This window comes from Rhinatrema bivittatum, chromosome 8 (genome assembly GCF_901001135.1).
Source record: "Rhinatrema bivittatum chromosome 8, aRhiBiv1.1, whole genome shotgun sequence".
In the NCBI taxonomy this organism is placed as follows: domain Eukaryota; kingdom Metazoa; phylum Chordata; class Amphibia; order Gymnophiona; family Rhinatrematidae; genus Rhinatrema; species Rhinatrema bivittatum.
In genome coordinates this window covers 85,591,442-85,617,239 of record NC_042622.1, presented here as the reverse complement: position 1 = coordinate 85,617,239, position 25,798 = coordinate 85,591,442, and the positions used below count along the sequence as shown (strand labels likewise).

General features: G+C 50.0%; 1 protein-coding gene across 12 annotated transcripts in view; it reads right to left on the bottom strand.

The window, feature by feature from the left end:
- Window positions 1-25,798, bottom strand: part of PRRC2B (proline rich coiled-coil 2B) — a 393,423-nt gene that overhangs the window by 214,065 nt on the left and 153,560 nt on the right. For 10 of the 12 annotated variants that reach the window (XM_029612564.1, XM_029612557.1, XM_029612562.1 and 7 more), the window contains exon 12: window positions 8,996-9,320. The exons of 1 other annotated variant lie outside the window; for it this stretch is intronic. In XM_029612564.1, coding sequence (XP_029468424.1) covers window positions 8,996-9,320 — 325 coding nt within the window. The remainder of the gene's footprint in view (window positions 1-8,995; window positions 9,321-25,798) is intronic. One more of the 12 variants, XM_029612560.1, reaches the window with a different exon arrangement.

Sequence of the window (25,798 nt, the reverse complement as noted above, 5' to 3'; positions counted from 1 at the left end):
ATCCGAAATCTGTAAGAACGGCTCTCTGCACGAAAAGGCTTGCAGCTCGGGCACCACACTTTCAACGTGAGGTCTTGTTAACGTTGCACTTCGCAAAGGCTCAAAAGGCGCCGAACACAAAGCCCTAAGGACCAAGTTGAGATTCCAGGAAGGACATGGTGAACTCACCGGCAGCCGCAAATGCTTCACACCCCGTAAGAAACGAGAGACTTCAGGATGCGCCGCTAATGCTGTCCCTTGAATGGAACCATGCAGAGATCCAAGAGCCGCCACCTGTACCTTTAAGGAACTACAGGACAGTCCTTTTGCTAAACCTGCTTGCAGGAAAGCCAAGATGTCAGGAATGGACGCACACGTGGGCATAATCCCCCGGTCCACACACCATGACTCAAATACCTTCCACACGCGAACATAGGAGAGAGAGGTGGAAGTCTTCCGTGAACACAGCAGAGTGGTTTACCACTGCGTCCGAATAACCTTTGTCTTTTAGACGCCACCTCTCAAAAGCCAAGCTGCTAGACAGAAGCAATTGACCTGGTCGAAACAGATGGGTCCCTGATGAAGAAGGTTCGGAAGATATGGAAACCTCAGAGGACCTTCCACCGCCAGATTAACTAGATCCGCAAACCAAGGCCGATGCAGCCACTCGGGAGCCACTAAGATCACGTAGGCCGGATGACTCTCTTTCCTTCTGAGCACCTTGCCTATTAGAGGCCAAGGGGGAAACATAAACAGCAGAACAGTGGTCGGCCAGGGCAGAACCAGAGCATCTATGCTCTCTGCCCCCATTTCTCTGCGACGGGCAAAGAAACGTGGAGCCTTGGCGCTTTTGAAAGTCACCATCAGATCCATGCACGGAATGCCCCATCTGTCGCAAATGATCTGAAAGGCCTTGTCCGCCAACTCCCACTCTCCGGGATCGAGAAGATGCCGACTTAGAAAATCCGCATGAATGTTGTCGACTCCGGCAATGTGGGACGCTGCTATGCTGAGGAGATTCTGCTCAGCCCATGCGATTAACCATTGAGCTTCCAGCGCCACTGGCTGATTCCTCGTACCTCCTTGGCCATTGATGTATGCAACCGTGGTTGCATTGTCGGTCATCACCCTGACCGCCTTCCCCCTTGACAAGCGGAAAGAACGCCAACAACGCCAGTCGAACCGTTCTGGTTTTCAGACGATTGATGGACCACAGAAATTCTTCCGGGGACCCTGTACTGACTGCCGGAGACAAACTGCTCCCCAGCCGGAAAGACTAGCATCTGTAGTTACCACCGTCCAATCCGGTAAAACCAAGGGAACTCCCCGACTCAAATTGTCTGAAATGAGCCACCAATCTAGGCTGGAGCGAGCAGCCTCCATCAGAGGCAATTGCAGGTGGAACTGTTCGGAAACCGGATTCCAGCGGGAAGTAAAGCTGACTGTAAAGGGCGCATGTGAGCGAAGGCCCATGGAACCAGTTCTAGAGTGGAAGTCATGGAACCCAGGCCTTGCAAGTAGACCCAGACTATCGGAGGGCGCTTGTACAGTAAAATTCGCACCTGACCTTGCAACTTGGTAATGCGGTCAGGAGTTAAGAAAACCCTCCCCTGTCGGATGTCGAACAACGCGCCCAAAAACGCCAACGACTGGGAAGGTGTTAGATACTTTTTGAGAAGTTGACCACCCATCCTAGATTCTTCAGTACTTGCAGCACTCGCTGAACTGCGGCCTGGCAAAGCAGCTCCAACTTCACCCGAATCAACCAATTGTCAGGTATGGGGAGACCAACCATCCCTCTCTTCACAACTGAGCCGCTATCACCACCATTATCTTGGTGAACGTCCTGGGTGCCGTAGCAAGACCGAAAGGTAGTGCCTGAAACTGGTAATGTCGACCCAGGATGGAAAATCTCAGGAACCTCTGATGATGCGGCCTGATCCCGATGTGCAGATATGCCTCCGTCAGATCCAGAGAAGTGATAAATTCTCCCGGCTTCACCAAGGCAACTGACCTCAACGACTCCATCCGGAAGCGTGGTATCCGCAGACACCTGTTGACGCGCTTTAAGTCGAGTATGGTCTGAAGGATCCTTCTTTCTTTGGCACGACGAAGTAAATGGAGTAGCAACCTCTTCGTTGATCGGCCAGAAGAACCGGGACAATAGCTCCGAGGTCGATCAGGTGCTGCAGCATCTGTTTTACTGCTCGACTCTTTGTGGTGTACCCGCACGGGGAGACCAGAAACTGAGGGCGAGGCTGGCGCACAAAATCTAAAGCGTAGCCGTGTTTTATCACAGAGAGTACCCACTGATCTGTTGTGATTTTGGCCCATTCCTCGTAAAACAGGGACAATCTGCCTCCTACCATCGGAACCAAGGAATGGACCGGCCGCCCATCATTGAGGAGACTTATTGACTGGCTTGGACTGAGAGGTACTTGGTCTGCTGAATCGTCTGCCACGAAAAGACAAAGGCCACGCCTGTTGCCTGTTAGAATTCTGCTGAAAAAGGGCCGTGGACGTCCTAGGCGCCCGAGAACGTCGACCTCCCCGAAACTGGGCACGAGAAGGAAAAGCCTCCCTCGACCGTAGCCTGTCTTCCGGCAAATGACGAACCTTATTCTCTCCCAGAGACTGGATCATATCCTCAAGTTCTTTTCCAAATAACAGCTTGCCCTTAAAAGGCAAGGAGTCCAGTCGAGACTGAGGAAGCATCCGTCGACCAATTTCGTAACCATAATAACCTACGGGCTGAAACCACGGACACCATAGCCCTGGCCGACATTCACAGGAGATCATGCAGAGCGCTGCACTATAAGCCACCACCGACTCAAGGCGGCTTGCCTGCAGAGCTTCCTCCTCCGATAGAGATTCATTCGCAAGTAGTTGCTGTACCCATCGAAGACCAGCTCTCAACCCAAAGTTGCTACACATTGCGGCTCGGTCACCAAGTGCAGAGACCTCAAAAATCTACTTAAGCAGCAATTCCAACTTTTGATCCTGCAGATCCTTCAGGGCCATCGCCCTGTGATTGGAATCGTGGTCCTTTTTCTCACCGCCGAAACTGCGGCATCCACCTTGGGAACCCGAAGAATCTCCAACGCCTCCTCAGGAAGTGGATAAAGCTTGTCCATCGCCTTAGTGACCTTCAACCCCAAATCTGGGGTGTCCCATTCGTGAAAAAGAAGATCTGTGACTGAAAAATGAAATGGAAAAGAGGTAGCCGGACCCCTCAGGCCCAATAACACCGGATCCATGGATCCCAATCGAGATTCTTCCTGAGGAGCGTCTATTCCCAATTCTTTCAAAATGGGTGGAATGAGAGAAAGCAGCTTCTCCTTTCTGAACAGACTAACAACCTTCGGATCATCGCCTTCGATGCTCTGAGAACCACGTGCAGCGCTCTGCTGCTGGTCCCCGTCCCCCTCTACCCCCCTCGGGGGTTGGGCCTGCAAATTCTGATCATCTGGATCTACAGTGTCTGAAGATGCGTCTGTATCAACTTGCGGCATCCTAGCCCGCAAGGGATGCTTCTCCTTAGGAGCCCCTGCGGGCCTCTGAGCCGCGACCCTCTGCTGGGCCGTAGGAGGAGGAGGATCTAAAGGCTCCAATTCCAGAATAGCATGTTTCTTTCTGGCTTTTCGGGCCTTAAAGGCTTTATGCATGACCAACACAAATCCAGAAGAAAAGGAGGCGTCAGAGTCTACTGAATCGGTATCAGGAACATCTCCCTGTGTCGTGGGTTTTGCCGGAACTCTAGATCGCGGCCTCGGAGCCGGCTGTTGTGGAGAAAGTCGCGGCGGAAGATTCCCCTCGCCCGCTGCAATCTGAGTCGCTGCCAAGAAGGCACCCAAAATGGCACAGTTTCCCGTGCTCAGCGGGAAGGAACAGGCAGGAGGAATTGGTAGCTCCCCTACTGCCAGCGCTATCGACCGACTCCGGATAATGACCCCCCGGCACCCGCTGAGGATCCCTTGCCGCCGGGAAGGCAGGTGGAACAGAGTCCGTCTCGGGACAGACGCGCCCCGACCGAAGCCACTCCACGCAGCATCTCCAAATTTGTCTACTCTATGCTCCACCCGGCCTCCTAGATTTGGATCCATCTCCACTCATAGAGCTCAATGCCAAACACATCAATAATGACACCCCAACAGTCATCTTGGGAGACTTTAACCTTCACATTGATGTGATCCCCCTATCCTCCAACTGCGAAATGCTATTATCCTCCTTCAAGGCTATGGGCTTCTCACAAATCGTTAAAAGTCCCACGCACAAAGCGGGGCACACACTGGACCTTATATTCATAAACTCTGGCCTTACACTATCTTCCCCGCCTCTTTGCTCCCCTATCCCTTGGTCAGACCATCTAATGATCACGACGGATCTTTGTGTCAAGGACAACCCTGTAGCACCAATCACCAAGACCACAATTCACTACAGGAACTCCTGCTCTATGGAAGACCTTACCTCTCACCTTTCATCGGAACTTGCTAACCTTGACCTTTCCGACGCAGAAACAGCCATCTCTACATGGCATAACATCACAAACAAGGTGGCAGAAAAAATATGCCCCTTAAAAACTAGAGAGCTTAACCCATCCTGTAAAAACAAAAAACCATGGTTCAATCAAGAACTAAAAAACACCAAACTAGAATTGAGAAAAAAAGAACACGCATGACGAAAGAGACCATCCAACGATATACTAAATGAGTACAAAACCCTCATGCACAGTTATAAAAATAACATCCTTCACACAAAGAGAGATTATTATGCCCACAAAATTCACAATTTTTCCTTCGATGCTAAAGCACTGTTTTCATATGTCTCAGAGCTCACAAAACCCACCTCACCAGTTATCCCTGACGATCAAGCTCAATCCAGATGCACTGAACTTGCACAATTCTTCGAAAACAAAATCCTTAAGCTAATAGCACCTCTGGCAACGAATAATATAGAACTTCCTGCTTTCCCCTCCCCCCCCCCCCTTCAGCCAGAAAGCAAAACTAGAATCCTTCGAACCCACTTCCTCACTCGAAATTGAATAGATTCTCAAAAAGATGAAACCCTCCACTCATCAGATAGATGCCATTCCATCTAAATTACTACTCACCATCCCAAACATCATTGCGAAGCCCTTAGCAGAGATCATCAACCGTTCACTAACCCAAGGATCAGTACCAGACTCTGAAAATAGCAACCCTCAAACCTCTCCTCAGAAACCCAACCTGAATCCAGCAGACCCGGCCAATTTTCGCCCTATCGCCAACCTACCGTTTGTCGCCAAACTTATGGAGAGAATTGTTAACAAACAGTTGTCGGAATTCCTAGAAGACCACAAGATCCTCACAACAGCCCAATTCGGATTCCACAAATCCCTCAGTACGGAATCCCTATTAATCTCATTGTCGGACAGAGTCCTCTCCGGACTGGCGAAAAAGACCCCCTACCTCCTGGCACCTCTCAATATATCAGCAGCATTTGACACCGTAAATCACTCTATCCTCATCTCCCAACTCTCAGACATAGGCATCTCAGGTTCAGCCCTTGAATGGTTCAGATCATTCCTTAACAACAGGACATACAAGGTCAGAATTAGTAACAAGGACTCTCACCCAGTCAAGTCCTCTCTAGGAGTCCCTCAAGGATCCTCCCTTTCCCCAACCCTGTTTAACATCTATCTCCTCCCCCTATGTCATCTGCTCTCAAATCTAAAGATCACACACTTCATATACGCCGACGACGTCCAGATCCTGTTGCCAATCACTGAATCTCCAACACCATCAACATCTGGAACAATTGTCTACAGTCCATAAACTCACTCCTCACTAGCCTCAACTTAGTGCTCAATACTTCAAAAAAGGAACTCATGCTGTTCACTTTGGATGACAACTTTCAGGCTACCAACAATCTAGTCACACCGCTAAGGATCTCCCCCACACAAGTAAGAGACCTAGGCGTCACTATCGACAATAGACTGAATCTCAAACAATTTGTCAAAAACATAACGAAGGAATGCTTTCACAAACTACACATATTGAAAAGGCTGAAACCTCTCCTCCATTTTCAGGACTTTAGAACAGTCCTCCAAACAATTCTATTTTCAAAAATTGATTATTGCAACTCGCTGCTGATTGGCCTCCCAGCTATCACCACCAAACCACTACAAATGTTGCAGAACTCAGCAGCCAGGATTCTAACCAACTCTAGTAGACGAGATCACATCACACCTATTTTAAAAAACCTACACTGGCTCCCTATTAAATCTAGAATCATTTTCAAAGTACTAACCATAACCCACAAGACCATTTATTCCCAAACTTCGCTAGATCTAAGCGACCCACTTCGTCCTCACGCTTCACTGAGACCTATCAGAACCAGCTACTTAGGCACCTTATATGCACCTCCAGCCAAGTCACTGCTCAAGAAACGAGCATTCTCGACTGCCAGCCCCTCTTCACTGGAATACTCTCCTCACGGACCTTCGTCTAGAAACTTGTTGTCGAACGTTCAAAAAGAAGCTCAAAACTTGGCTTTTCACAAAGGCATTCACTTAAAGGTCTCCGATTCACGCTTTTCTTACTCCACGCCAGATATATGATGCCGTAACCATAATTTCGCCAGTTAATTGGACTAAAATATGCACCCTGGCTTAAGAAGGCTTTCGTTAATCCGAACTTGACTTATTTACTATGTGTTTTTTGTAATAATAATTTTAAATTGTTCTCACCTTTTCTATAATCTCTTACAAGTTAGCCCTGTTATTTGCCCTGTTATTTGTAACCTCTTGGTCGATGTAATTTCCAACTTTGGTTCTATGTAAACCGACGTGATATGTACCAGTACATGAACATTGGTATATAAAAGCCTTTAAATAAATAAATACATACATACATACAAAAGAACTAAAGATCCCCAACAGACGGCAATAAACCGAAGAGCGATTAATATCAGCGCCCACACAGCCACAGCAAAGAAACAACGGAGAGTTAAATCAAGTAAATCTGTTTTTTGGTTTGTTTTTTTTTTTTAAACTTGCCGGTCTGCCGTGGTGGTCCTTGGCTGGTGATGCTGGGGTAAGTGATCCGGGCTCCCCGGTATCACCCCAGAGTCTACTGCACCAGGCAAAAGAGGGCTCTCAGCCCCTGCCGCAGCTGCCTCACACCAGGGGGGATAGTCCCCTCAGGACTTGCTAACCCCCTGGGAGGCTGAAGCTCTCTCACCAGCAATCTTCTGAAAAAAAGGAGATCCTGTCTAACCTTTCAATATTTTTTTTTTTAATAAAAGCTTTATAACTTTTGACCAACAGAAAAAGGAAAAAACCTAACTACTAAGTAGTCTAACCCAGACTGTGAGTTTGGCAACCCTACCATCTGCTGGAGACAGAGTAATACTGGCAGACTGTGGGTGGCACCCAAGTATATATGGCAGAGTCTGTCACAACTTTCTCTGTCTCCATCTGCTGGTGGGGAGGCAAAACCCAGGAGTAATACCTTGGAGTCTGGACTGATCCGGATATGTACAGGGAAGGGGTGATTCCCACCAGGACCTGCCAATATTCTGGAAGGTACTTCTTCACTCCTATTCTTGCTTTCTTTCTTTTTTTTTTTTTTTTTTTAAACTTCTTCTCAGACTGCAGGTTTTGTACCACCACCATCTGCTGGAGACTGAGAAATAATTTTTTGGCAGCTGCTTGGGGGGGGGGGGTGCCGCGGGGCGCTCCCCGATCGTGACCGCCAACGTCCGCCGCATTACCACTCCCCGAGTCGAACCCGAAGAACCCTCGCTTCCGGGGATGCAGGCTGAGCACAGCCCATCCAGCGAGAGGCGCGCGCTGTCCGAGCAGGCCGACCCACGTGGCATGCTCGGCGCGAAAGAGAAAATCACTCAAACTAACCAGCGGGAGGACAAGGGGAGGGGGGGAAGCAGAATCGGTCGCCGCCGCCGCACTAGGGTCCGATAGCCACCGCCCGACGCTAAGTAAAATATCTTTTTTTTTTTTTTTTTACCTTGGAGCTGTCCCTCGTCGGGTCCTGAAGCGGTCCGGCTGGGGTGAGTGAGCTGGGCTCCCCGGTATCACCCCGGCTGGGCTGTAAGGGAAGACAGGTAACCCCAGCAGCCTACTCGACCAGGGGGGATGGTCCCCTTAGGACCTGACAACCCCCTGGGAGGCACAGACCGGCTCTGCGAACATCTTCCTCCTTAACCTAATTCTTTTTTTTTTTTAAACTTAATTGAAAAGAAGGAAGCCACACAAAGCACCCTAACTACAATCCCTGTATATTCTTTTTTTTTTTTTTTTTTTTTTTTTAAATCAGTTCAGACTGTGGGAAGTGCACCCAGACCATCTGCTGGAGACAGAGTAATACTGACAGGCTGTGGGTGGCACCCTGGTATTTATAGCAGAGCCTGTCAAATCTTGCTCTGTCTCCATCTGCTGGTGCGGAGGCAGGACCCAGGAGTCTGGACTGCAGGGAATGGGACTACAGGTGGACTGCAGGTGGCACACCAAGTTATATGTCAGTGTCAGTGAAACTTTCTCTGTCTCCATCTGCTGGAAGGAAAGCAAAAACCAGGCATCTGGACTGATAGGGATACGTACAGGGAAAGAATTCTTGACGAATCTTGTTGTTATGAGATGCTGCGAGCAAAGCCCAGGAGCTGGTCTGGACCTAAGCATCACGCAGTGGGGATTTTTTCATGGTACACTGGTTGGAAAACATTGCCGTAAAGTGTTGAAGGCAATAAAATCAAGTACTACCAAACACTAGTATCTTAATGAGAACACTATCATTCAAGTCAGCACTATCAATAAACTTCTCCCATGTCATGAAATGCAAGGCTGCTAATAAAACATGGATTACATCCAACAGTCTTGGTTACTTTGCCTATAGATCTAAGAGTTGTGAATAACAAACACACATGAACAACAACAATCCCAATACTGTACCTCGGTACAATCCAACCCAACAAATCCTAAGCAGATTCAGAGTTCTCTGAAGGCCCTGCATCCCCCTACCTCTCCGAAAAGCATAGCTGTTCTCTTGAGGTGCAATCTTCTCTACATTAGGAGACCGTGGAACTTCGTTCTCTTTGTTTTCTGCAGGTTTTGGGGCCTCTCCAGGTTTCTGGCTTTGTTTTCTCTTTTGATCCAGCTGTTTCAATTTTGCAGCACAGGCTGCCAGGCGCTCTTCTCGGGCTCTGCGCTCCTCCTCCTCGCGACGCCGCCTGGCTCGCTCCACAGCTTCAGAGATCTCAGAAGGGACAAACTTCTGCCTTGGGGGCACCTTTTCGTCTTTCTCCTCCAAAGACAGCTGGCGAAAAACGATGCCAGGAGAAGGCTTCTGCCAGAGAAACACATCCTATAAGTGGCAATATACTAGTGGAATGCTTGAAGGTTAAGATGGAAATGCTGGGCACAATTCTCACAATTATTTTATAATTATTCCAATACATTGTGGGAGAGTTATTCCTTGCAGATAGAAATCATATAACCAACAGTCAAGTGAATTAGAATTACTGAAAAGTTTGCTCATTATTTGAAAAGAAAACACAATATTGCATAACTAGTTATTTTTGTAGGGAAGGAATCTTTTTGTTTTAAGCAGTTATTAAATTGATCCATTTATTAGGAACACAACTGAAATGAAGCATACATCCAACCGGTCTATTTAATACTTAGTTGAAAGGAAACCATGTCCAATTGATCACATCAGTCTATACCAGAGTAAAGCAATGTATAAAAACAAAGTTATGGTAAAATTAGGTTTCTTACCTGTTAATTTTCTTTCCTGGAGTGTTACCAAATCAGTCCAGATGCATGGGTTTCTCTTCCCTAGCAGGAGGTGGAAACAGAGAATGAATGCTTTGCTGGAATCAATCTTACAAGGAACTGTGCCACCTGCAGGCTTTCAGTATTAACATTCCAAAGCAACTCTACCGACAAGAAGAGGTGAACAACCAAATAAAAAAAAATAATATCCCATAATGAATCTTTCCAACCGATGAACCCTGCCACCAAAAGGGGCATCAAAACTAACATTCATCTCAGCACTATCAATAAACTTCTCCTATGTCATGAAATGCATAGCTGCTAATAAAACATGACTTACATCCAAGAGTCTTGGTTACTTTGCCTGTAGATCCAATAGTTGTGAATACCAAACTCACAAGTACATCAATCCCAAAGGACTATGTCAATACTGTTCCTCAGTATAATCCAATCCAATAATGCTAGTGAAGGAACAAACCCCAATACACTGGAAAATCATTTTACATAGACGAGCAGGACCACGGGTGGGATTCTGGACTGGTCTGGTAGGTCTCCAGGAAAGAAAATTAGCAGGTAAGAAACCTAATTTTACCTTCCTTATCAGATCAGTCCAAATGCATGAGATGTGCCCAAGCCACCCCTAAACTGGGAGAAAACCATCAAGTCCTACTCTCAAAACGCTCACCCCAAAAGAGGCAGCATCCTGAGCCTATACATCCAGACAATATCATCTGGTAAAGGAATGCAATGAGGACTATGTAGCAGCCCTACAAATTTCTTGTGGTGACACAAACTGACACTCTGCCCATGACATCACCTTGTCCCTAGTGAAATGAGCACTGAGTAATTGCAAATGTAGGCCGATGCAATTACTTCCTTGATCCACCTTGCAACTGTAGCTTTTGAGACTGACCTTTCTTATGTCCACTATACAGCACAAATAAATGATCTAATAAATAAAAATCATTGGTCATCTTCAAATACCGTAACAGCATCCTACACACATCCAAGACATGGATGCTTTTTCAACCCATCTCACAAATTAAAGTTCCTGAATCCTGGAAATTCCACTGATTCCTGCAAATGAAATGCTGAAACCACCTTTGGCAAAAAAAAAAAAGGGACCGTATGAATGGAAACACCCTCAGATGTAATAGGTAAAAATGGATATCTGCAGGATAAGGCTTGCAGGTCAAAAAGACATCTCAAACAAATCGCCACAAGAAACACCACTTTCAATTTCAGATCTTTCAGCAAGGCCCTCTTGAATTGCTAAAACAGAGTAGTTCCCAATGCTTGCAAAACCAGATTTAGATTCCAAAAGGGAACCACGCTCCTAATTGGAAGATTCAACTTCCCGACCCCTCAGAGAAACTGAGCTACATCCGGATGAGACACCAAGGGACTACCTCGAATTTTACCTCAGTAGTACACCAAAGCTGACACATGCACCTTGAGGGATTTCAGCGTAAGGCTCTTTTTAGCAGGAACTTCTGCAGAAAAGAAAGGAAGTCCAAAATTAATGTCTGTAATTGCAGTACCCCATTTCCTTACACCAGATCTCAAAGACCTTCCAGATCCTACATAGGCTAAGGAAGTTGACTGCTTCCTAGTCTGGAGCAAAGAAGCAATTACCTCCTCTGAGTAACCTTTGCCAATCAACCTTTTACTCTCAAAAGCTAATCTGTGAGATAAAAGCAAACCTGCTACTCACATATCACTGTTCCCTGATGTAAAAACTGTTGCACACGATCAAAATTCAGAAGTCCCTGCTCCTTGAGCCGAATGAGATCTACAAATCATGGCCTTCTGAGCCACTGTGGAGCTATAAGCACCACTAACCTCCGATGTCTCTGAATCCTCCAAATCACCTGGCCTACTAATGGCCAAGGTGGAAACACATAAAGCAGAACACGGAGGCCACTCTTGAGCCAGTGCATCAAGCCTTGCCGATCATGGCTCCCTTCTCCTGCTGAAAAACTGTCTGACCCAGAATGGCAATTTATTATGTTCTTACTCTCATCTGACCTGATTCGAGTCCACTCCTTGTAAAATTGGGAAAGCCAACCCCGTATCCTTTGAAGTGAAGCATGGACCCCTTGTCCTTCACTGGGAAGATTTGATTACCCTGAGCCTCTTCCAATGCCATCCCAAGAGCCCTTTTATCTCACACAAAAGGAATGAGACCTTCTCCCCCTTGCTTCTGCGAATACGAAGATGAAAAGGAGGAAGTCCAGACCTTCCTGGAAAATAGCGATGCATGTCTCTAAACCTCGGTCTGCTAAGGAAACCTTTCCAAGAAGATCTTGGTTTATCCTCAGGGAACTTTAGAGACTTAGAAAGATGAATTTGTCTCCGTAGTTGCAGCATCCTGTCTGATGGAAGAAGCACCTTGCCTACATGGTCCTTCTTCGTTCGTGCTGTCTGGGTCCCTGCCAGGGATAACCTTGGTGAGACGAGGCAAGTCTTGAGGCCTGCCAATAGGGCTGTTAGAAAGAAGCCCAATCGGCTGTGGTTCCATCTGGACAGGGGCAAGTGAAGCAGACTGCGCCTGTACGAAGGCCTTGAAAGAATTCCACTGGGTCCATGCCTAGCCCAGGAGGTACTGGGGTAGGCGCCGCTGGATTTCTCTCTCCCATGGAAGACCCAGCCCCGAGATTCCTCAGATCCGTGGTACTTCCGGTTAAAGTTGTGGCTGATCCATCCTCAGAGTGGGAGGATCCAGGCTTAGTAAAGTCTGGGGAGGCCAACTCTCCCTGGGCCTCCTCACAGTGCTGACATTAGTAAGAATCAAGGTCAGACTGTGTAGCCCTAATATGACAAGCAGCGCAGAGTGAATGGTGCTTATGTTTTTTTGCTGCCGGAGCCATTAGGGACAGTAGTTGCACGTTCAGCCAGTTCATGCTTAAAAAATTTGTGCACAGATTTTGTGCACGTCTACGTGGGCCACTATTAGGCGCATGCACAGTCCGTGCGCCTGGCTTTATCTAAACTCTGCGCCTACAAAGTTGTGCGCAATGTTATGTACACAGCACATGTGCAGAGCCAGCACACACCAAGCATACCGACGCACTATGGTGGGCAATGGAAGACGCACATGAACACGTGCAAGATGGCGTCACTGCGGTCTACCATGTGGTGTGAAACTAAAACGGGGCCTAGCCTACTGGGAGCCGCTCAACCTGCTTGGAGCCCATTTTCCTTAATCCCAACAGGATTGGGAATGACAATCGGTATGGTGCACCGAGCAGGGAGACTGAAGGAAGTCTTACCAAAACCCCTCCAATATCTCTGAATTGGTGACAGATCCTCTTTTTTTTTTTTTTTTTTTTTACTTACCTGGGCTCAGCACTTACCAGCTGAGTACAGAGACTGTCTCTGACTGCAGGGGGGAAAGCTTTGTCCGTCACCGCCGCACTCGGCTTCCTGTACCCGCTACCTTTCAGCTGGCTAAGCAGCAAAGTCCATGCTGGGCACTCGCTACCAAACCAAGGCACACCTCTGAGGGATCTTAGAAATCACCTCAGGAATTCTCAACTGGGGGGGACGGACCTTTAAGTATCACCACAGGACAGCGGGGCTCGATCTTTCTCCAATTTAAAAGTAGAATTTCTTCTTCTAAAGGGTACAGCGATCCATTTAGAATGATAAAACCGTCTCGTGGAAGGCTTTTGTGAAGCTACCAGGACTTGGGATACCGACTCCGAAGGTTAAGGGGTTGGAGTATTAACCTTTCAACATCCAGGCTGTCAGGGACAGGGCCTGGAGGTTGGGGTGGCGTAGGCACCTGTTGTTCTGAGTTATCAGTAGCGGGTCCTCCCCCAGAGGGATGCGCCGGCACACTGATAAGTCCTGGAGGATTGGAAACCAGACCTGGCGTGGCCAATGAGGGGCTATCAGAATCATTAAGCCCTTGTCACTCTGCAACTTCACAAGAGTCTTTGATGTGAGTGGAAGTGGAGGGTACGCGTAGAGGAGACCGCTGGACCACGGAGAGGGCAAAAGCATCCCTCGGCTGTGAGTGAGTGAGCAGGAGTTCTGTATTTTGCGGTTGTGATTGGACGCAAAGAGGTCTATGTGTGGATAACCCCAACGTTGGAAGATTGTGTCCGCTACTGTGGGGTTGAGAGACCATTCGTGTGGATGGAAGGTTCGACTCAACTTGTCCGCTAGAACATTGTCCATGCCCACCAAGTAGGTTACTCTGAGTTACATCGAGTGGGAAAGAGCCCACGCCCATATCTGTGCAGCTTCCTGACACAGAAGGTAGGAGCTCGTTCCCCCCTGCTTGTTGATGTACCACATTGCCACATGATTGTCGGTCTGAATCGGGATGGCCTTGTTTGAGAGGCAATCCTGAAAATCCTGAGGGCATATCTGATCACCCGAAGCTCCAGGAAATTTATTTGATGTTTGGCTTCCTCTGGAGACAAGGTCCCCTGAGTCTGCAGGTTGTCAACATGAGCACCCCACCCTAGGTTGAGGCGTCCGTCGTCAAGGTAATTTGAGGTTCTGGAGCCTGAAAAGGAAGGCCTTGAAGGAGATTGGAATGTTGCATCCACGAGGTCAGCGACAGGCAGAGCTGCTTGGTAACATGGACAATGCTGGACACTGGATGACAAGCCTGAGCCCACTGGGATTTTAGGATCCACTGCATCACTCTCATGGCGAGGCGGGCCATCGGAGTGACATGTACCGAGGATGCCATGTGACCCAGCAAAATGAGGAAATGACGAGCTGAGTAATCCCGAGCGTGGAGGGATTGCGCCAGGGACGTAAGAGTACGAGCTCGATCCTGAGGAAGGCTTTTGCTTGTACGGTATCCAGGTCAGCACCTATGAAGGATAGGGTTTGAGATGGAACTAGCTTGGACTTGGTATAGTTGACCAGAAACCCAAGGGTCAGCAGTATATTGAGAGTTAGATGTAAGGAGGCTAGGGCGTCCTCTTGAGTTGGGGCCCTTATCAATCAATCATCGAGATAAGGGTAGACATGGACACCTTGACCCCTGAGGTAGGCTGCGACCACTACGAGGTACTTGGTAAAGACCCGAGGTGCGGACACTAGGTCGAATGGCAGTACCCGATACTGGAAGTGTTGGTGGCCAACTAGGAACCGAAGAAATTTGCGATGAGACGAAGTGATCGCGATGCGTGTGCATGCGTCTTGGAGATCCAAAGAGCTAAGCCAATCTTCTCTTTGTAGAAGAGGAAGTAGAGAGCCCAAGGTTACCATCCTAAACATTTCCCTTTGAAGATAACCTGTTTAAGGCGTGCAAGCCCAAAATTGGACGAATGCCCCCCGACCTTTTTGGAATGAAGAAATACCAGGAATAGAACCCCTGCCCCTGTTGGGAGAGGGGTACCGGTTCTATCGCCCGGGATTTGAGGAGGATTGAAATCTCTTCCTCTAGAAGAGGGGAGTGGTCGAATGATCCCCACGTCAGCTGAGGTGGGGAGTCCGCCGGTACAATCAGGAAGTTGAGGTGGTGACCTTGAGCCACCACAGCAAGTAACCATTGATCTGTAGTGATCGTGTGCCATATGTTGGTGAAATGGCACAACTGACCGCTTACGGTTCGGATGGTAGAGGAGGTTGGCAAATGCCCTCCAGCGAGGAGTCAAAATCTTGCAGCTGGACCCAGTTGAGGGGCTGGCTGGGTCTTCTGAGGCCGGGATTGTCTGGACTGAGCCTTCTGGTAAGGCCTGGAGGGACGACCCCGAGAAGCAGGAGGATAATATCTTCGTGTTTTGAAGGACGGCCGCTTAGAGTCCCTTCTGAATGTCCTCTTGGAGGTGGATGAAAAATCAGAAGGCACCAATGAAAGCCGACGTAGCACCTCGTGGTGGTCCGTAAGCTGCGTTACAGTTTCCTGGATTTTGTCCCCAAAGAAATTATCTCCAGCACAGGGCAGGTCAGCTAAGCAGTCCTGTACCTCTGGTCTTAGGTCAGAGGACGTTAGCCAGGCCCACCTTCGTGCACTAATCCCCACTGCAGACACCCTAGAGGCAGTGTCAAAAGTATCACCGGCAGCGCGGACCTCGTGCTTGCCAGCATCTAGACCCTTCTGAGCCAGGCTACTGAGTGGATCCTGAAGTTGGTCTGGCAAAGACTCAGAGAAATCTTGGATCTTCTTAAAAAGGTCCCTGTTATACTGGGTCATGTATAACTGGTAAGAAGCAATGCGAGAAACAAGCATTGAGCCATGAAACACACGTCGGCCGAATGCATCCAGGAACCTCTGTTCCTTTCCTGGAGGTATGGAAGAATGAGGCTTAGACCGACATGCCTTCTTCTGGGCTGACTCCACAACCACAGAATGATGGGCCAACTGTGTTTTCTGAAATCCAGGGGCAGTTTGCACCAGATATGTGGCATCTGTTTTGCGATTCACCGGTGGTACAGAGCCTGGATGCTCTCAATTCAGCAGGTTCATGAACAGATATGGTCTCCTTGGGTGCATCTACAAATTGGAGCACTTCCAGCATTTTATGCCTGGAGTCCTCTTCTGTCTGAAGCTGGAACGGTATGGTCTCAGACATTTCCTTTATAAAACTGACAAAGGACAGGTCCTCTGGAGGAGACAGTCTTTTCTCCTCAGAGGGTGATGGTTCTGAAGGCAAGTCATCAGTATCTTGAGAGGAATCATCGGTCCACGGGTCATAAGGTTGGTCTCCGGCTCCCATGAGATCTCCAGAGAGAAAGAATGGTGCTACTCCAGAGGGATCAGGTCTATGCACAGACAGCACCGGAGGAGACACCAATAGAGGGCGATACGGCATTGATGGTGGAATGGGAACTGATGGAACCAGTAGCATTGACGGGCGAGTCGGTAACAGGAACCCGGATGGTCCAGGCATAGGTTCCGATCTCTGTGTGTCTTCGTCCTCCGATGACAAAGGAATCGGGGTGAAAGGCGTGGGACATACTGGTGTCCTCTGTTCCACCGGTAGAAGAGCACCGAGCAACACATCCAATCTGCCCAATAGCGGTGCGAGCACCGTGGGAATTGGGTCGGCGACCGGAGCTGGCATCGGTGCCGGCGTCGATGGAGGCTGGAAGCCCCCATCGCCTTTCCGATGGCCTCTTGGATCATCCGATCCAATTCCTCACGGAGGCCTGGGGCGTGTAGCCTCAGCTCCGGAGTAGGAGGCAGTGCTGGCGTAGCCGGAGGGTCCACCGGTGAAAGTGGAGTTGCCCTTCCCGGCACCAAAGAAGGTGGGGAACGCCTTGGTGACCCAGTCGCAGAGGAGGATGGGGCCTTCTCTGGGTGGGATTTCTTAGTCGGTGGCTCAGTCGACGCCGATGCTACAGGCTTGCCTGGATCGGCGGACTGAGCCTTCCGGTGACTGTGTCTATGTTTTTCATGACTTTCTCCTCGGTCCTTCTCCGGAGCTGAAGAGGAAGAAGTCGATACCTTCGGAGTAGTCTGTGCCTGGTGGGCAGCTCTAGAGAGCTTCTTTACCCATGAGGCTACTGTGGGAAAAAAAAAAAGAGACTGAAGGGGGACCCCTGCTGGATGCAGGGTTAATGCCATGCTGGGCATGCCCAGTAGGTGCCAGTCAAAATTCCAGAAACTTTGACAAACGTGTTCCGTGATTGGGCTCCATTCTGAAGATGTCGCCCATGTGTGAGGACTACCATTCTGCTTGTCCTGTGAGAAATCCTGCAGACGCAGAGGATCCGCCACTGCAAGGCTGAGCAGATCCGCAAACCATGGGCGTCTCGGCCACACTGGGGCCACTAGAATCACCTCCGTTGGATGAAGTTAGGCGGAGTATCTTTCCGATCAGAGGCCAAGGAGGAAACACATACAGCAACACGTTGCTCGGCCAGGGAAGCACTAGAGCATCTACTCCTTCGGCTCCTGTCTCCCAGTGCCGACTGAAGAAGCGTGGGGCCTTGGCATTCTTGAATGTCGCCATCAGATCCAGGCTGGGAGTGCCCCACTTGTCACATATGAGTTGAAAAGCTTCGTCCGCTAACTCCCATTCTCCGGGGACGAGACGATTCCGATTGAGAAAGTCTGCCTGAACGTTGTCAACGCCCGCTATGTGCGATGCCACAATGCTGACCAGATGCTGTTCCTCCCAGCCTATCAACTGCTGAGCATCTTCCGCCACTGGACAACTTTTAGTCCCTCCTTGGCGATTGATGTACGCCACCGTGGTCCATTGTCGGACAGCATCCTGACTGACTTCCCCTGGAGAAGGGGAAGAAAAGCTTGTAAGGCCAAAAATACTGCTCTGGTTTCCAACCGGTTGAATGACCATAGAGACTTCTGCAGAGTCCATTGTCCCTGTACGGATTTCTTCAGACAAACCACTCCCCAGCCGGACAGGCTGGCATCTGTAGTCACCGCCGTCCACTCGGGCATTACCAAGGAAACCCCGCGTTCCAAGTTGTCCGAGAGGAGCCACCACTCGAGACTGGAGCTTGCCAACTCCGAAAGAGGAAGGGGCAGATGAAATTGCTCGGAGACTGGATTCCACCAGGAAAGCAATGCTGATTGTAAAGGACGCATATGAGCAAAGGCCCACGGCACCAACTCCAGAGTGGAAGTCATCGATCCCAGGACCCTCAAGTAATCCCGTACTCTGGGAGGGTGTTTGGCTAACAGGACCCGAACCTGACCCTGTAGCTTGCAAATATGGTCCGCGGTAAGGAAAACTTTCCCCTGCTGCGTGTCAAACAGCGCACCCAGAAATTCCAAGGATTGAAAGGGAAACCAGGTGACTTTTGGCCACATTGATCACCCAACCAAGCGACCTCAAAAGCTGCAACACTCTATGAACCGCCAACTGGCACAGTACTTCTGATTTTGCTCGAATCAGCCAGTCGTCTAGGTAAGAATGTACCAAGAATCCTTCCCTCCAAAGCTGTGCTGCCACCACCACCATTACCTTGGTGAAAGTCTTGGGAGCGGTGTCAAGTCCAAAAGGGAAAGCCTGAAACGGATAATGATGAACCAGGATGAAGAACTGTAGGAACATCTGGTGGACTTTCCTGATGCCGATATGTAAATATGCCTCTGTCAAATCCAGCGACACCAGAAACTCTCCCTTTCTTACTGAGGCAATAACTGACCTCAGCGTCCCCATGCGGAAACGAGGCACCCGAAGGCATCTGTTAACTCTTTTTAAATCCAGGATGGGCCGGAAAGTCCCCTCCTTTTTGGGAACCACAAAGTAGATGGAATAGCAGCCTTTCCTCTGTTCCGCAGACAGAACTGGTGTAATGGCACCCAGTTCTAGAAGGCGCTGCAACATCTCGTGTACTGCCTTTCATTTTTCTTTGTACGTGCACTTGTCCTGAGGATGGCGTACAAAATCTAATGCGTAACCTTGTCTTATCACTGTTAGGACCCACTGGTCCAACATCATCTTGGCCCACTCCTCGTAAAAAAAAGGATAGTCTGCCCCCCCCACGACCGGCCCCGAAGAATGGGCCAGTCGCATTTGATTGCGAGGATTTGACTCCAGGGGCAGACTGGGGATTACCAGGTCTACTGAACCGGCGACCTCAAAAGGACTGAGACCATGTTTGCTGTCTGCTTGAACCTTGTCAAAAGGAAGGACCTGAAGACCTGGACGGGCGAAACTTCCGATTTCCCCAGAAACGAGACCGAGCAGTAAAGGAGCCCCTTGACCAGTGACGATCCTCTGGCAACCCGTGTACTTTATTCTCGCCCAGGGACTGAATCATGTCCTCCAATTGCTTTCCAAAAAGCAACTTGCCCTTAAAAGGCAACGAGCCGAGCGGAGCTTTTGACAAAACGTCCGCAAACCAATTCCTCAACCATAGAAGCCTGCGTGCAAATACGGACCTGGCCAAAGTCTATAACAGATCATAAAGCGCATCCGCACTATAAGCGATCGCCGCTTCCAGCCGACTTGCTTGGAGAGCTTCACCCTCCGAAACACCTTCACTGGCCTGTAGTTGCTGAACCCAGTGAAGGCCTGCACATAAGGAGAAACTGCTGCTCATGGCCGCATGCACCCCCAAAGCGGAAACTTTGAATATCTTCTTGAGTTGAAGTTCCAACTTCCTATCCTGCAGGTCTTTAAAGGCCATCGCCTCAGTCATCAGGATGGTGGTCTTCTTGACTTCTTGGGAACGGATCAGCTGTAACAGCTCACGATGCAGCCGGCCCTGAGGAGGCCTTGCTCGCCGCATGGCGATCGTCCCGAACCAATACGGAGGGTCCCTCACCCCGGGGAATACATCCCGAGCAAAGTTCATGATGCGATAGGCGCGCGTGCGCAGAGCCGCACGCATGGCAAGCCGAGCTCCAGGGCATCCCAGACCACTGAAAAAAAGTACAAAAACGCGGCAAAAATTAACAACAACCCGACCGGCAGCAGCAAAGAGGGATGGGAGAGTTGGCGCGGCAAACACAAAAAAACCCTGCAATATTATTATTATTTTTTTTTTTTTTTACCACAGACCCGGCACTGCAGACATCCTTGGATCCTGCTCCTTCTGGGGTGAGTGAGCCGGGCTCCCTGGTATCACCCCCTGAGCTGCTCTCACCTGGTAATAGGGCCCTCGACCCCTACCAGCAGCTGCCTGCAACACCAGAGAGGATGGTCCCCTCAGGACCTCACAACCCTCCGGGCGGCTGAAGAAACCGTAGCTTCAATTCCTGTTTGATTTGATTTTTTTTTACCTAACTTTAATTGCACAGAAAACAAACCCTCTCTGTCTAATTTTCTATCATCTCTCTGTCTTTATTTTATTTTTTTTTTCACACTGATCAGAACAGACTGGTTTTTGCACCTCCACCTTCTGCTGGAGACAAAGAAATACTGACGGACTGTGGGTGGCAACCTCAGGGTATAGGGCAGAGTTCGTGAAAACGTCTCTGTCTCCATCTGCTGGAGGGGAGGCAAAACCCAGGAGTCTGGACTGATCCGGGTTTGTACAGGGAACAGGTGTTCTCCTAGGACAGCAGGTTGTCCTCACATGTGGGTGACATCATCCGATGGAGCCCAGCACGGGAAACTTTGACTGGCAGACTGAGCATGCCCAGCCTGCTGCTATCCGCGCATTCACGCGAGGTCCCCCTTCAGTCTCGTAACATAGCAAAAATACGAGCGAGAAAAATTAACATAATAAACCGAAGATGAACCCAAAGTCATGGGGAGGCGGGCGGGATTCCTGAGGACTAACATCCTGCTGTCCTAGGGGGATACCTGTTACAGGTAAGTAACTGTGCTTTCTCCTAGGACAAGCAGGATGATAGTCCTCACTTGGGTGATTACAGAGCTCCAGACTGCCCCATGTGATAGAAGGACCCACAGTAGCCGAACAAGTTGCCAACAGGCACTACACAACTGCGGCGCTGTGGGAAAATAGGGGTAGTCTGGCCCCATAGAGAGCACAATGAAAACAGTTGGGTTCAAGACTGGAATAGATTGCGGAAGACAGACTGGCCAAAAGTGCTGTCCTGGCGACTATCCCTGTCGAGACGGTAGTGAGCCACGAATGTGTAGAGAGAACTCCAGGTCGTGGCCCTGCAGATCTCAGCGACAAGGACCGCATGCAGATGGGACACTGACACTGCCATAGCCCGCACAGAGTGAGCCTTCACCTTGCCAGCCCGCTGCTCGTAGCAGAAGGCAATACAATCCGCTAGCCAGTTGGATAGGGTTTGCTTCCCCACTGCTGTTCCCAGCCTAATGGTGTCAAAAAACACAAAGAGTTGGGTAGACTGTCAATGACTCGCTGTACGGTCCAAGTAGAAAGCAAGTGCCCGCTTGCAGACCAGGATGTGGAGAGCCCATTCCCCCAGGTGAGAATGAGGCTGAGGGAAGAACATGGGAAGGATGATTGACTGGTTGATGTGGAAAGCAGTCACCACCTTCAGCAGAAATTTTGGATGGGTGCACAGCATCACACGGTCAGGAAAGAATTTTGTGTAGGGAGCGTACGTGACCAGGGCTTGGATCTCACTGACCCTATGAGCGGAAGCTATCGCCATCAGGAACATAACTTTCCAGGTGAGGAACTTCAGGTCACAGGATTTGAGAGGCTTGAATGGATGCCACATAAGCCTCGCCAGGACAATGTTGAGATCCCACGGGGTTGCTGGCAGGCGAAGCGGGGGCTTCAGTTGAACCAGGCCCCACATGAAACACCCAAACAGTGGCTGGACTGAAATGGGCGCCCTGGCGACCCCCTGGTGGTAGGCGCTGAGGTGTACTTGGACAGAGCTGGTTTGGAGGCCAGACTCGGACAGGTGCCAAAGATAATCCAGCAGGCGGGGGAACGGACAAGAGAAAGAGTCTAGTCCACAGCTGCCGCACCAAGTGGAGAACCGCTTCCACTTCGAGCTGTAAGATTTCCGGGTGGAAGTTTCCGGGATTCAATCAAGACCCTGGAGACACCATCCGAGAGCTGTAAGGACTGGAGGATCATGCGCTCAACCTCCACACCATGAGGGCCAGGGCCCGGAGGTTCGGGTGGCGCAGGATGCCCAGGTTCTGTGATAGGAGGTCGGGAGCAGTCCCCAGCGTTACTGGTGCGCTCATGGACAGGTCCTGGAGCAAAGGAAATCACATCTGCCTTGGTCAGGAGGGTGCCACCAGGATCATGGTCCCCCCATCCTCTTACAGCTTCGTCATGAGTCCTCGAGAGGAGCAGAATAGGGGGGTACTCGTATATGAGACCTTGTCCCCAGTGAAGGGGGAACGCATCGCAGGCCGGATGGTCCTTCCCCGGAATCAGGGAGCAGAACATGCTCACCTTGTGATTGTTAGGAGAGGCGAACAGGTCCTTGGCCAGCGTGCCCCAGTAACGGAATAAGTCGGCTGCTGCCACCAGGTTCAGGGACCACTCTGTGGCTGAAAGGACGGGCTGAGGCGGTCCTCCAGTATGTTTCAGGTGACCCGGCAGGTAGGTGGCCCGTAGATACATCCCTCTAGAAAGGGCCCGATCCCAGACCTGTATTGTTTCCTGGCAGAGAGGGAAGGAGCCCGTGCCGCCCTGCTTGTTGATGTACCACATCACCACCTGGTTGTCCGTTCTGATGAGGATGACCTTTGAGGACAGCCGGTCCTGGAAGGCCCACAAGGTGTACCAGATCGCCCCCAGCTCCAGGAAGTTTATCTAGCAGCGGATCTCAGCCACAGTCCAAAGGCCTTGGGTATGCAGGCCATCCGTGTGGGCCCCCCACCCCTGAGGTGAGGCATCGTGGTGAGGGTCATCTGGGGTGGCGCGGGCTGAAATGGAGCCCGATTTCCAGATTGGGCAGGGCATCCCACCAGGTCAGGGAGAGGCGAAGAGGGTCCGTGACCGTCACAGACACCTCCAGATTCTGGGATGCCTGCCACCACTGGAACAGCAAGGCCCACTGTGGGTCCCTAATGTGGGGCGGGCCAAGGGGGTCACGTGGACCGAGGCCGCCACATGGCCCAGCAGGCGGAGCAGCAGACGGGCCGGCACCTTCTTTCTGTTGTGAACAAGGGTGGCCAGCGAGGAGAGGGTGACTGCTCGATCCCTGGGCAGAAAAGCTTTTGCTTGTGCCTTATCCAACCTGGCGCCGATAAAGTCCAGCCATGGAGACGGATTGAGTTGTGACTTCGGGAAGTTGATAACGAATCCCAAAGTCTGTAAGGTGTGAACTGTCAAGGCCAGTGCATTCAGTGCCCCGGAATGCGAGTCGCTCCAGATCAGCCAATCATCCAGGTACGGAAAGATGTGGACCGAGCAATGACTGAGGTAGGCAGCCACCACCACCAAGCATTTCGTGAAGACGCAAGGGGCTGAAGCCAGCCCAAAGGGCAGTACTTTGTACTGAAAATGTGCCGTCCCCACAAGCAAGCGGAGGTACTTCCTGTGGTTGGGGCAATTGCAATATGGGCGTAAGCCTCCTTTAAGTTGAGGGAGCAGAGCCAGTCTCCTCTTCGGAGGAGCGGGATCAGCATGCCCAAAGAGACCATTTTGCATTTTTCTCTTACGAGAAATCGGTTTAACGCCCTGAGGTCGAGGATGGGGCACAAGCCGCCATTCCTCTTTGAAATGAGGAAGTACCTCGAGTAGAAGCCGTGGCCCCACTGCTCACAGGGAACTGGTTCTACCGCGTCCGCCGCTAGAAGGGCGGAAAGTTCCAATTGAAGGATGACCTGATGGGGCATACCCCACGATGGACATGGGGGAGCAGTCTCTGGGAGCCTGCCAAAGCTCAGGTGCTAGAGCTGATGGACAATTGAGAGGACCCAGTGGTCAAAGTGATCACTTCCCAAAAGCGGGCGAAGCAAAGAAGCCTGCCACCGACTGGGGGATCAACCGCAAGGGGAACTGGCATTTGGTCGGAGACCAGAGGCCCAGAGCCAAGCCAGCCATCTGGAGCCAACGACTCTTAGGCAGGCTGCGGTCTAAAAAATGTCATAGGTAGATCTGACCTCATGTCTACCCGCCTCAAGCCCCAGCGTGGCAATGGCTGCAAGAGACTCCTGCTGTTGCTGGGGAAGGCCCTCCGCAAACTCCTGGACCTGCTTCCTTAGGCTGCAGTCTTATTGGGTCATGTATAGCTAGTAGGCCGCAATACGGGCCATCAGCATAGCCCCCTCAAATATTTTCCTCCATATGTCATCTAGCTCTCACATTTGTAAATTACCATGGACTCTTCTTCCTGCATGCAGCAGCTGCACTCCGCTTCCTCTTCCTGGCGCAGGAAGAGGAGACCATGCTGCTAGTGTCACTGACTTCAGCTATCCTACCGTGTTCTGCCCGGGCTATCAGCATTTCAAGGCTGGGAGGAAGAAGAGTTTGCATCTCACTGGGGTAAAGGGGAACAGCTGGATCAGTAGGGGAACAGGAAGTGTGGTGACACACCTACATGTGCTTGGCAACATACTGGTGTGTTGTGACACACCAGTTGAGAACTGCTGCTCTAAAATACTGTGGCCTGGTACCTTTTCAGCTTGTACAGCACTTCTAACTAACATCTCCCCTTCTGCAGCATCTGCCTGTCTAGCAAAATCAAAATACAAAACTGAAGAATAAATGCTATAGAATACTTATTAGTAATTATAAAGCTACTTATGATCAAAAATCAAAAAACTTAGAACAAGAATAATAACTTCTTGTGTGACACGTCAAAAAGTGTTTCACTGCCTCTTCATCACTCTATATCATAAGTCATGCCCACAATTGGGCCCTGTGCTTCTACGTCACTATGACATCACTGGTAGTATATAGGTAGTACAAGCCAACACAGTGTAAAGTAATTTTTGACTCTGTGGCCAACACACAGCCTACAATTCACCTGCTCCATGGGGGAGGCTGCCTCCACACTCCCCTGTTCCAGTTGACGATCAATACTATCACCACTCATCTTTTCTTTTCTTTTGTTTTTAATCAATGGAAAAGAAAATACGTCCTTGTTAGTAATTTTCAGGAGCCACCACAGGGAACATAGCAAAGCAGGGAGGGGAGTGAAGCATAAGGGAACCCGCACCACTGGATTTCAGCCCTCTCAGGGGAGAAGCATACCAAGGGCCACCGATCCCCTGCTTAGCCCAGCTCTACCAAGGGGATAGCCCCAGCACAGAGCCTAAACACCCGAGAGCCATTTCTCTGAGTCAGTCCAACTGCAGGTTTTAAACCTCAACCATCTGCTGGAGACAGAGAAATACTGAGGGACTGCAGGTGGCACTCTAGGTTAAGTAGCAGTGTCAGTAAAGCTTTTCTTCTCTGTCTCCATCTGCTGGTAGAGGCAAAATCCATGCATCTGGACTGATCTGAGGTATGAACAGGAACTAACATCTCCCCTTCTGCGGCGTCTGCCTGTCTAGTAAAAGCAAAGCACAAAACTGAAGCATAAATGCTACAGAATACTTGTCCATCAAGGGCACAGAACGGCAAGATGGCGGCATAGCAGGAGGCAGGAACGCTCGAGCTCCATGCTGAAATTTGTTTTTTCCTGAAATTCAATATGCCTGCTAAAAGAAAGGGTAAGGTGAGGATTTATCCCACCGAAACCTTACCACCCATGACTCAGCTGGAAATAGCCCGGTTCCTGTCTGCTTCAGTTAATCGAGGAAC